Source organism: Salmo salar, chromosome 27 (assembly GCF_965601325.2).
Source record: "Salmo salar chromosome 27, fSalSal1, whole genome shotgun sequence".
In the NCBI taxonomy this organism is placed as follows: Eukaryota; Metazoa; Chordata; class Actinopteri; order Salmoniformes; family Salmonidae; genus Salmo; species Salmo salar.
In genome coordinates this window covers 2,679,467-2,692,428 of record NC_138317.1, presented here as the reverse complement: position 1 = coordinate 2,692,428, position 12,962 = coordinate 2,679,467, and the positions used below count along the sequence as shown (strand labels likewise).

Sequence of the window (12,962 nt, the reverse complement as noted above, 5' to 3'; positions counted from 1 at the left end):
GAAGCTGGTTGAGAGAATGCCAAGAGTGTGCAAAGCTGTCATCAAGACAAAGGGTGGCTACTTTCTTTTTTTTCTTTTTTAATCTTTGCCAAGATTGTAGCGTCATACCCAAGACTCGAGGCGGTAATTTTATGCCAAAGGTGCTTGAACTAAGTACTGAGTAAAGGGTCTGAATACCTATGTAAATGGTTTATTTCAGTTGAATTTTGTTTATTTTATCGTTCTAGAATAAGTCTGTGGAAATAGTCAAGGGGTCTGAATACTTTCTGAATATAGTGTATTTCCACAATGGGGTTGGAATAATATTATGAAAATCATGATACTGCCCTTTTAGTGTAAGCACTGTTGGAAAATTCTGCCTGATATTTCCGCCTGTTGGTGGGATGGAGTTTTATGCCTGCCTGTTGACTGGTCTCTTAATTAATTACATTAGTTACTAAACCAATTAGAAAGAGTTCCAAACCTCTGCCAATAACAGGTAGTTTTCATTTTTTTTCCAAAATTCTTGATTGAGATATTGCTATGTGCTAAGAAGCTTTTGTTTTGTTTTTTTAATGAAAAAAATATCACAGTAAGGTACTTTGTTACACAGAAATGATTTGATATTGAGATAAAAACATCTGCATTGGTCCTTTAATGCATAGGCTACCTTCAAGTTTATTTGCAAATGTACCTGCAAGATGTTGCTTATGGTTCTCTCACCTCAAGTTAAATATATCCCACCCCAGGATTGAGAAAAAATGTTGGTCCCATGTTAATGTGATGAAATGAAAAAAATCCCTGAAATTTTCCATGCGAACAAAGGCTTATTTTGCTAAAATGTTGTGCCCAAATTTGTTTACTTAAATACTTTGTTTTTTTAAAATACTGTTGGTGCGTATTTGTCCTTTGCCACCTGACAGGTGTGGCATGTCGGGGGGCTGGTTGAACGGCACGATCATTACGCGGGTGCGCCTTGTGCTCTGGACAATAAGGGGCCGCTGAGGTGTGCGGTTTTGTCGCGCAGCACGATGCCACGGGTGTCTCGGGTTTTGGGGGAGCGTGCAACTGGCATGCTGGCTGCGGGGATGTCCACCAGAGCTGTTGCCTGCTAACTGGGTGTTGATTTCTCTACCATAAGCTGCATCCACAGAGGAGTGTTTCTGTATGTAATGGGGCCCTTTTGAGTGGAGGGGGATCGTTCTGGTTGGCTGGGCCTGGCTCCCCAGCGGGTGGGCCTACCCATGGCTGCGCCCCTGCCCGTCATGTGATATCCATGGATTGGAGACGGATTAGTTTGTTTCGGTTGGCTTGTTTCCTTATGTGGACTGTGTCTCAGTGGAAACGTAGAAATTGTTACATTTATATTTTTGTTCCGTATATTAAGGTGGTGTGAAAAACTGCAGATCTACATAGAAAGGGGCCTGAATGGAGATGCACAACAAAAAGCATCCTTTATTTCCTTGTTACAAACACAAACGACCCAGCCCAAACAATGTGGTAGCGTTTTCACTCAGAGGACTTTTAACAAAGGCTCCTTTTTATCCGACTTCATCGCCCTCGTTGTTATATTGTGAAACCACCAGCTACATCAGATAAGCTAAAAATAATGGTTATATGAACACTCACAAAGCAGGTTGAAAGTTAGTGACAGGAAACCATGTGATGTTGAGAAGCAGCTGTCACACATAAGTAACTACACAGTCAGTCACTGCGTAGTTACAAAGATCTAATAGTAATTTCAGTCAGGTTCATTGTCGGGTTAAAATGAAATAACAGCTCAATGTTTATTGAATTATTTGGGTTGTTTACAAAATGTGTCAGTACAGTCACAGTATCAATAGTATTATATAGCATTCAAAAGTGCAGGTAGGTAGCCTAGCTGTTAAGAAGACAAAAAGGTCACTGGTTTCGAACCCCCAAACTGACTAGGTGAAAACTCTGTCGATGTGCTCTTGAGCAAATTGCTCCTGTAAGTCACTCTGGATAAGAGTGTCTGCTAAATGACTAAAACATAAACATAACATAAAACATACTTCGAAGAATTTCAAATATATTTTGATTTGTTTAACAGTTTTTTGGTTTCTACATGATTTCATATGTGTTTTTTCATGGTTTTGATGTCTTCACTATTATTCTACAAATAAAAACCCTTGAATGAGTAGGTGTGTCCAAACTTTTGACTGCTACTGGTGTTTACAGCCTTCCCTGTAAACACCAACCACCTCTCCAGCATACACACACTCACACTCTCTCGATCACTTACTCACAAACTTGTGCACACACTGAACTCCTTCCTGTATTGAACACGATAGGAGACAGAGAGCTGGTTTCAAGCGCAGAGAGCAGCAGGTGTTTATTGGAAGGGACCTTAGGAGAAGGCAGGTAGCTGGGTCCAGGGGCAGGCAGAAGGTCATACACGGTAGGTCCAAAATGGCAACAGTACAGGCAGGGAATAGGCAAAAACTATCCTACACGGCAGGAGTGAAGGACGGGAAAAACCAGTGCTCCGAGAGAAGTGTGTCTCAAAACAAACAATACCTCACAGTGATGGGGTGCAAGGAACTGAACTAAATATTGTGGGATGATGACATGCAGGTGTGTGAACAGGTGATTTGAATTCCGGTGATTGGGATCTGGACAGTGAGCTGGAAAGTGGTCAGCGTTCTGGGGATCTACGTGTTTGGGAGTGTGAGCTGGACGCAGACGTTACACTTCCCATGAACTTCCTAGTCTCTAAACATCCCTGGTGCCTTCAGAGAAACTGCTGGTCAAATGGCAAAGACATGACAAAGTCAACACTTCTGTGTAACGCAACCCAGTCTCAACAGGACTCAGTCCATGTGCGTGTACTGACCACTACTACTGGCTTACCTGTTTGGCTTTTGCTTCTACAAACATCTGCTGTTGTAGATCTGATTGAAGTGTGCAGACTCATTTTTCCCTGAGTATATTTAGGCACTATAAAAGTAGAAGGTACTCTGCTGAAGATAATCTCTCTTTCCGTAGACTCAGCTGGTCAGACCCTTGCTGCTCCACTGGTAAACCTACCCTCAAGAAAGCGGTATGTTTTTGCTTGTTTGTGTGTGCATGCTAGCTCTTTCATCGATGTTTACTGTATGTAGGTGTGTTGTGCAACGCTTTGTGTGTTATCCAACACCCTCAGCGTGTTGGATAACGATCATGTTTGGAATCATGAGACAAGAGGCACAGTTTTGACTCTCACCCCATGACTTTGTGTGTGTGTGTGTGTGTGTGTGTGTGTGTGTGTGTGTGTGTGTGTGTGTGTGTGTGTGTGTGTGTGTGTGTGTGTGTGTGTGTGTGTGTGTGTGTGTGTGTGTGTTACCCCAGGAACACGCAGTACTATGAGAAGGTGTCAGACCCGCTGGACCTGAGTACCATTGAGAAGCAAATCACCACAGGGCACTACAAGACCGTGGAGGCATTTGACACTGACATGCTCAAAGTGTTCCGCAACGCAGAGGTGGGTCTCCCAGAACCCTCCTCCTTATTGGATATACACAGCCACTGATCCTTTACACACACACCTAAACATAGAGGACTCTTTTTTACACACACACCTACACACAGAGGACTCTTATTTACATTTGTGTTGTGTGGAGGATGTGTGAGTACCACTCAAATCCTTTGAAGGGTACTCAACCCTATAGACAGGTGGGTTATTTAGCAACAAAACCCAATGTGTGCGCAACCGTGGATCAAAACAGGCGGGTTTAGCTTTAGAATCAAAGGATTGTTGACAACATGTAAACTATATTTCCTCTCCAAATCATTATTGAAAATATGCATACATTTGCACAATGAGCACTTGTCTCCCAAATACACCATTACAGTTGGTGGTTAGCTAGCTACCAAATTTTTGCCATATTAGCATAGACGTGACGAGTCAAAACGCCTCACAAGAAGACATGGTATCAATAACAAGACACAACAAGCTGATACGAGTCACGATTCCCCACATGGCAGCTTCTTGCCATTGTTGCTATCTGTCTGAGAATGTATCATTTTGCAGGGGCTTAGAATTCTAAGTGGGATTCTGGAAGTCTGGTCGAACTTGTTTAGGTTGCTGTGGCGTAAGCTGGTCTTTTACTCCACTTTACAACACACAAACTGTATTTTCCAAATTCAACGTCATTGCCCTATGCTCCCTCCATCCTAGCAGAAATACTACGGGCGGAAGTCGTCAGTAGGGAGGGACGTGTGCCGGCTGAGGAAGGCCTACTACGGCGCGCGCCACGAAGCCGCTGTCCAGATTGACGAAATCGTCGGAGAAACAGCCAGCGAAGCGGACAGTTCGGATTCGCTGGAGCGAGACCACGCCCATCATCACCACCATCACGGAGGGGGCTGGCCGGGCTCTCACGACAAGGACGATGACATCATCCGCTGCATCTGCGGCATGTACAAGGACGAGGGCCTGATGATCCAGTGTGAGAAGTGCATGGTGAGAGAGCGTGGGATACAGCCTAACATTGCAGGCTCCGAGTTGTGTTGTTGAAGTTTAACCTGTTGTTGAAGGTTAGCCTAACTGGATATGGATAAAACTGAATATCAGTTCCTTACTTAATCCCTGAGGCAATATACAGTTTGGATTCCAGGCTAGTTGAATGTAGTGGGACCTGCCTGATGATTCTGAGTGAATGGTGAGTGTTTGTTCCTGTCAGTGGAAGCAATGTTTTGAGACCACGAGTTTATTGTGGGAAAGATTACTAAGTGTGGTAGTCTAATATATTGTTAGCGTTAGTTTTGGCTGTGATTGTAGTGTCAGGGTAAACGGTGATGCGTCTGTCTCTCAGGTGTGGCAGCACTTTGACTGCATGCGGCTGGAGGCGGAGGTGGAACATTACCTGTGTGAGCAGTGCGACCCCCGACCTGTGGACAGGGTGAGTGTTGTCCCCCTTAACCTAATCTCAATCACACCCCATGGTCTATAGAAACCAGAAGTTGGAACAGAACAGAAAACTCAATTTTTTGGGGGGGGGACAGAATCAGAACTGGGAACAAAAGTGATCTATACTATTCCGGAACAGAACCGTTATATTAAAAGCATGGGAACTGGTTAATAATGTTATTTTACGTTCCGGGCATTTTCCAGTCCCACCAAAAATGCAACAAAGCACCTATGCAAAGCCCTCACTAAATGTATTCCAGTGTCTGCTGCCAGCAAAAAATCTTTGCTAGTGTGTGTGTGTGTGGGCTACCAGCCCCTCCCTCGCCGGAGCATAGACTACTGTAGCCTACTGATGTTACAAGTGTGATTCTGAAATTAGGGAGAGACATTTTTAATTAGAGATGAACCTTTTCAATGATAGTTAAGGATACTATAGTTATCACATTTCACATTGGATTTATTAACTACAGAAAGCTAAGATATGTTTTTATTTCTGGTGCCTCTCTGCACACACACATGTTAGCTAGCTAACTAGCTCTGGTTCAACATTTAAGCCAACTCTCGGAAGGCCAAAGACATTCAAAGTTCCTTCGTAAAAGCCACGCCTGCGTAGGTATAATTCTGAGGGGCCTGATTCAGATAATGCATGTCATAACAAGATGCCCAGCACTTCAAGCCAAGCCTCTTTCTCCACCATCTCTTGCTCCCCACCCTTGTCTGTCCAATGTGTGTAAACAACTATAGCTTGCCCGCTCCATAGCAAGCTGCTCTATCTGCACTGATTGGTGAAGTAATTCAATGTCGAGCTAAATGTTAAAGAAATATATGATTTCAGAGGTTTAAAAAGGAACAGAAAGGAATGATATAAACCATAACTTTTTTTTGTGTTCCAACCTTCTAACTTTATTTTACTGGTCAGAACAGTGGAATGAAACAAAATGATTCAGAATGAAACAATTGGGAAATTATTTCCATTCCAACCCCTAAAAGAAACCCACTGGAAGGTCACAGGTGGATTATCAGACGATGGGTGTTTCTCAATATGCATACTACTATTCTCCACACTCATGTTCCGAGTGCATTTTTTGTGGATGCTCTCTTGAGTGCGTTCTTGTGAGGACGAGTGTGGATAAAATATTACATTTGAGAAGCACTCGCACTCCCCCTACTGTATTACATCACTCTTCACCTCCCCCATTCACTGAACGTAATAACCTGCACTAGCCAGCTAGTTTAACAGGCAAAAACTACCTTAAGATAATGTTTTGCAAGGTAGATGACTGTCAGTCCTTCATGGTTAGCTAGTTACCAGTTCTTTGTAGCTAGATAACTAGCCAGTTCGCTCTATTGACTTACAATGGGCTTGCGATCTACACACACTAAAGTGGGTATTGTAGGCAGGTAAACATGCCAAAATGAGTACTGTATGTATTAATGTATCAAGATAAAATATTGCAATCAGGCAACATATGAGATGTGAATGGGCAACATTTCATTCCGAAGTCTGAGTTTATTTTCTCTCGCTTGAGCTCAAATAATGGCCGCCATTAATTTCAATAAACTTTTGCGCCGCATACTTTGATTTGGAACTCATTCTCCTACCCTCCCGTGCTTCAATTTGCGTGCTCATAGCACAGTAGTATGCATATTGCGAAACAGCCCATGAGAGATGTGTTCAGTCAGTGAAGAAAAAGGTGATATGCACATCCCAAAAGTAAGATGATCAAATTGCAGTTTTGTTAAGTGCATTTAACAGTCACAACACACTTTACAGAAAGTGTAAATAAAGGGGCAATATGCAGTTGAAACTAACAAAGCGTCACCCTGCCACTGATTTGGAAACAGTGGAGCGATGGGGGTGTTCAACCAATCTCAAATGTATACACAGAGCAATGGATTCAGGGACTGATCATCCATGATATCAAATGTACAGTTTTAACCATGTTTTGAGGCTACACAGTATTTGTTTACAATTACATTGCTTACCAACAATGGAGTAAGACAAGCTTATATTTTGGTTTCTGATAGGGAATGACAGTTGAACTAAGCTCATAAAGCATTTCATAAGTTATATTCTTCAAGAATCAATGGGTATATAATCAAGTCCAAAAATGGATGTACCAATCGCAGATTGCTCCTTGTAAATGTATCAGGGAATAGGGTGCCATTTGGGACATAGCCATTGTTGTTTCAGGCACTCCACTCCTTACAGGTGGTTATTTCAAAGGAATGCTTTGTCTTTTGTTTCATCTTCGTGTTTGATCTGATGTCATATCCTGCCCCGTTGGTGCTCCAGGAGGTGCCAATGCTGCCCCAGCCCAGCTACGCCCAGTCTGGCTCAATCTACTATATCTGTCTGCTGCGAGACGAACTGCTGCTGCACCAAGGTATGGATGGGGACTATAACCATGGCACCTTATGCCCTATATAGTGCACTACTTTTGAACAGGGCCCTGCTCAGAAGTATAGGGCTCTGGTCAAAAGTAGTGCATTATATAGGTAATAGCGTTCCATTTCGGACGCAACCCCATGTATGAGGCCACATCAATGTTGTAGTGAGTTTTTGTGTCAGTTGCACAGCTTGCCACATGGAATAATTGTTGTATAGCAACTTGGGGTGTGATAAATGCGCCTTATATCGGCTTCCTGAGTGGCGCAGCGATCTAAGGCTCTACATCGCAGTGTTGCGGCATCACTATAGCCGATCCCAGGCTGTATCACAACCGGCTGTGACCCAGCGTCGGCCGTGTTTGGCGAGGCTTTGGCCCGGGGGGCTTTACTTGGTTCATTGCGCTCTAGCGACTCCTTGTGGCGGGCCGGGGGCCTGCAGGCTAACTTCGGTCGTCAGTTGAACAGTGTTTCCTCCGACACATTAGTGCAGCTGGCTTCCGGGTTAAGCGAGCGAGTGTTAAGAAGTGTGGCTTGGTCGGTCATGTTTCGGAGGACGCATGACTCAACCTTTCCGGAGCCCGTTGGGGAGTTGCAGCGATGAGACAAGATCGTAATCATGAAGTTGGGGAGAAAAAAGGGGTATTTTTTTTTTTTAAACAAATGTATAAATAAAAATCATGATAATGCTATGTAACCTGTCTGACCAGGTGACTGTGTGTACCTGATGAGGGACAGCAGACGCACCCCAGAGGGACAGCCGGTCAGGCAGTCCTACCGTCTTCTGTCCCATGTCAACAGAGACAAGCTGGACATCTTCCGCATCGAGAAACTCTGGAAGAGTGAAAAGTAAGGGAGGGGAAGGGACTGCCCCATTGAGCCAGCGCTGAGCAACATCAGCGATTTCATTGCTGTATTTTTGCCTCTGACTCGCTCTTGTCTCCTTGTGTGGGTGTCCTATAGGGGTGAGAGGTTTGCCTTTGGCCATCATTACTTCAGGCCCCACGAGACGCACCACTCGCCCTCGCGCCGCTTCTACCACAACGAGCTGTTCCGTGTGCCACTCTACGAGATCATCCCTCTGGAGGCCGTGGTTGGGACCTGCTGCGTCCTCGACCTCTACACCTACTGCAAAGGTGAGACTCACGCATGCACACACACTTTGTAAGGGAGATCAAAACAAACACACATAATTACCTAACCTGACCTGTGGTGCGTTTTTTTTTCTTCAGGACGGCCGAAAGGAGTGAAGGAGCAGGACGTGTACATCTGCGACTACCGCCTGGACAAGTCGGCGCACCTCTTCTACAAGATCCACCGCAACCGCTTCCCCGTGTGCACTAAGCCCTATGCCTTCAACCACTTTCCAAAGAGGCTGGCCCCCAAGAGAGACTTCTCGGTAAGAGGGTCGAAGAGGAGGGGCGGAGTGGGGGTTGTTTGTATTGAAGTGTCCGTATGTTGTTTCAGTGAGGCTAGTTTGATGAGGTAGTATTGATATAAGGTTTCGTTATGGGCTTGAATTGAGTCCAATCAGAGAAGTGTATCAAAGTGGTTTTATGAAAGAGGTTGATTGGGCACCAGTGATGACTGATATGTGCCTACCATTCTTTTCCTGGGTGTTTTTGCAAACCGTTAGTTATCCTAAGAGAGAAGATTGGGGTCCAGCTTTATACACAGTTAGTAAAACAAATTGTTAATAATCCCAAAAATGAAGTCCTGTATGAGCAACTTGTAAGTCAAATTAAAGAGCCTTTGTTCCTTCCCAACCTCGCCACAGCCGCACTACGTTCCTGACAACTACAAGAGGAACGGGGGGCGTTCGGCCTGGAAGAGCGAGCGGCCCAAAGGAGTTGGAGGGGCCTGTGAGGACGACGCTTCCCCATGCGACCAGGGTGACGACTTCCGTCCTGAGAGTGAAAACGTGAGAGCGGTGGATGGGGACATGGACACTGCCCATGAAGAACCCACACTCCCTACCTCTGCCCAACCCACGCGACCAGATGGGCCAAGGGAGGGAGAAGAGGAGGAGGCGGGGCAACAGGTAGAGGAGCATAGGGAGCTGGAGGAAGGTACGGCAGAGAGAGGGGTTGACGTGCTGGAGCTCCTCCCCTCCATGTCTTCCTCACCCCTCCATCACTCCGGACTGGGCAGGAGGGAGGCGCAAAGGGATCGGCTAAACAAGATTCTGCTGGATCTGCTACACAGAACACCCAATAAGAACGGTGAGCAGGCAATGAGAAAACGGGTATTACGACAGAGGGGTGGTTTGATGAAGAATGGAAACTGTTGAATTGATGAGGGGGAAATATCGGACAGTTAACTTAATATGTCATTGGTGTTTGGTAACTTCTCTTTCTTCTTCCAACAGCCATAGATGTCACTTATCTTCTAGAGGAGGGGTCAGGACGGCGATTACGTAGACGGACACTTGGATTTGGAGACTTTGTGGGTAGAAAATGATGTTGCCACTTACCTGGCAAGCACATTCCCCTTTCATTTACTTGGGAGAGGTGGGGGGGGAAATGGAAAGAGAGGGAAGACGACATTTACAAAGAGAAGGTGACCACAAAGTGAAAAGGTTGGTCCCCTTCTCTGGCCCCCCTTCAGGTGGTGTCCCCTCTTCCCCAACCTTTCATCTCAAGTGATGAAACAACTCAACAAATAAATGGTTTGAAGCAGTGCACTCAGCAGTCGTGATCATTGATAACGGTTTTGTAGGGGACCCAAGGACTTCTCAGGAGGGTGGACCCAGACTTATTGAAGTACGATGCAAATGCATATTTTATTTTACATTTTTTTACATAGGAAAATGTACCCCATGCACTTAAAAATGCGCATTGAACATATATTCATCAAAGACAGCCCTGTTACTTGGGACAGAGAGACAATTACATAGGTGTCACATTATCCATACATTATCCATACATGGCTCATCAGTGCAACCTTGAGCCAATTATTTTTGATGAGCAAAATAAAGGAACAAAGTGGTACTGAACATGGCTGTGGCATACAGCCATAGACTCATATTGACTTCGTTTTTTAAGCAACATCAAATGGGAATGAGAACACTGGCGACTGGCGCCCCCTAGTGGGACTAAGTGGTGATGACAAACTAAACGTAGGGTTAATGTACCAGGACTATGCTCAGAGGCTATGCAGTGTACAGTAAGCATACACTGTTGACAATGAACTAGGAGAGAAGCAGCAGGAACAAGGTTGGTCAACTGCACTTTGGTACCATGGATATTGTTGGCGCTCTGTAACACAGTATTGGATAATGCAGTCTGAAAAGCAAGTTAATAAGTATATTATCTTATATATATATATATATATATAATATAGGAACAGAGAAGGAAGGATGGGAGAATGGCTGGTGGTCTTTGGGAAGATGGAGTGTACGCTTTTGGTCAGTCAAGTGTCTTGTTCGGTTTGTGAGGCAGTCCACTTCACCCCTCTTTCTGAAGTACCTGATTCACCAGCTTAACTAAGTCAGGTGGCGGAACACTGGCTCTTACTGTAACGCCTCAGAACGCCGTGATCCCTGACTGCCTTGCGTGAGTGTGTGCGTATGTGTATGCACATTTATGTGTCAGTAATCTGCCAGAATTCTTGAAGAAAAAAAGAAAAAAATTAAGGGCTTGATGGCAATTAACATTTTATGGGAAATTATGGAAACCTAAAATGTATCGTGATGGTCATATTTTCATATATTCTGTGAGGGGTATTTGTTGGGAGGGAGGGAATTCTAGCTGTACATTTTATTCTTCAAATGTGTTCTGGTTGCCATGGAGAATACTTTTAAATAATTTGTGTGATTTGATGAGATTTCTTTTTTCCAAACGCTTCTGTTTAAAATGGGACTTTGACTGAAATGTCCTATCAAGATGGACTGACAGGATGAGAGAGTAAAGAAACTGACAGAAAGAGGACAGAAAGTTGTACAGTGCCAAGTTATGTATATACAGACTGGGATAATGTGAGAAGTGTCTCCAAAAGCAATATCTTGATAACAGATTTTGTGTATTATTGTATTGTACAGAACTCAGACCCATATGTATTATTATAATGATTGTCTGCCATTTGTATTACTATAATCGAGACACTTAAGCTTGAAGGAGAAAGAAGAGGTGTTTTTGTCCAGTAAAATGTACCACAACTGTCCTAATGAATGACATAAGAACTTAAACTGAATTTTTGTTCCCTAAAAATGAAATTCATCTATGTACTGCATGAGCGAGAAGAATGTCAAACGAACTTCATAAAAGGCATTGGGACATAACAGTGACTCTGAAATTACATCGGTCGCTGTAATAATTAATATCAATAATTTTACTTATGAGGAGAAAATATGCTCCTTGTTTTTGCTGCAAAGTGTTGAACACTAAAAAAACAAACCAACATAAAAATGTTATGATATTATGAAAGATGACAGAAACAAAGGTATAACTGTCAGCTAAATATGTTCTTCCTTTTTGGTTCTGTTTTTGTGATAGCGGTCATAAATATGATGCTTGTGCTTGTAGGCTATTTGTGTGTTATGTGTGATTTTTTTAGTTATTTTTAGACAATCACAAAATAAGATGCAAGCATTGTAAATGGACAGACTGGCAGACATTTTGTGATGTGTACAGTTTGTCAACTTCTTCCACTCGTTAAAAGTTTGTAATTATGATTCTAAAGTCATGAAAATGCTGTTGGTTTTTACTTTTTGTTTTATATTCTATTTGGGTTTTTTTTGTTTGTTTTTTAAATAAAAAGCACTACATTATTGTGAATGTTTATTTTGCCTTGACTTTTTGATCATGTTTAAACGTTCAATTGTGTTCTGGATTTCCTTAATATAATTCAGGTGAATTTATAAGCAGGGGTGTAGAAAAGCAGTATGAGGGTCTGTTCCCAGGTTTAGACGATAGGTGGCCGCCGGTGCATAACATACAGTTGAAGTCTGAAGTTTACATACACCTTAGCCAAGTACATTTAAACTCAGTTTTTTTACAATTCCTGACATTTAATCCTAGTAAAAATTCCCTGTCTTAGGTCAGTTAGGATCAGCACATTTAAAGAATGTGAAATGTCAGAATACTAGTAGAAAGAATTATTTATTTCAGCTTTTATTTCTTTCATCACATTCCCAGTGGGTCAGAAGTTTACATACACTCAATTAGTATTTGGTAGCATTGCCTTTAAATTGTTTAACTTGGGTCAAATGTTTTGGGTAGCCTTCCACAAGCTTCCCACAGTAAGTTGGGTGAATTTTGGCCCATTCCTCCTGACAGAGCTGGTGTAACTGAGTCAGGTTCGTAGGCCTCCTTGATCGCACATGCTTTTTCAGTTCTGCCCACAAACGTCCTGACTGATCTCTTGAGATGTTGCTTCAGTATATCCACATAATTTTCCTCCTCATGATGCCATCTATTTTGTGAAGTGCACCAATCCCTCCTGCAGCAAAGCACCCCCACAACATGATGCTGCCATCCCCATGCTTCATGGTTGGGATGGTGTTCTAAGGCTTGCAAGCCTCCCCCTTTTTCCTTCAAACATAACGATGGTGATTATGGCCAAACAGTTCTATTTTTGTTTCATCAGACCAGAGGACATTTCTCCAAAAAGTACCATCTTTGTCCCCATGTGCAGTTGCAAACTGTAGTCTGGCTTTTTTATGGTGGTTTTGGAGCAGTGGCTT

At 43.4% G+C, this 12,962-nt stretch overlaps 1 protein-coding gene across 6 annotated transcripts in view; it reads left to right on the top strand.

The window, feature by feature from the left end:
• The window catches only part of LOC106588182 (histone-lysine N-methyltransferase ASH1L), a 47,656-nt gene extending 35,602 nt beyond the window's left edge, over positions 1-12,054 (top strand). For 4 of the 6 annotated variants that reach the window (XM_082970311.1, XM_082970310.1, XM_082970313.1 and 1 more), the window contains exons 18-27: positions 2,989-3,043; positions 3,331-3,463; positions 4,160-4,444; positions 4,797-4,883; positions 7,188-7,278; positions 7,990-8,128; positions 8,243-8,415; positions 8,512-8,678; positions 9,057-9,501; positions 9,648-12,054. In XM_082970311.1, the coding sequence (XP_082826437.1) occupies positions 2,989-3,043; positions 3,331-3,463; positions 4,160-4,444; positions 4,797-4,883; positions 7,188-7,278; positions 7,990-8,128; positions 8,243-8,415; positions 8,512-8,678; positions 9,057-9,501; positions 9,648-9,739 (1,667 nt within the window). In that variant the 3' untranslated portion in view covers positions 9,740-12,054. The remainder of the gene's footprint in view (positions 1-2,988; positions 3,044-3,330; positions 3,464-4,159; positions 4,445-4,796; positions 4,884-7,187; positions 7,279-7,989; positions 8,129-8,242; positions 8,416-8,511; positions 8,679-9,056; positions 9,502-9,647) is intronic. The other 2 variants (XM_045709519.2, XM_082970312.1) reach the window with 1 other exon arrangement.
• The last annotated feature ends 908 nt before the right edge of the window (positions 12,055-12,962 follow it).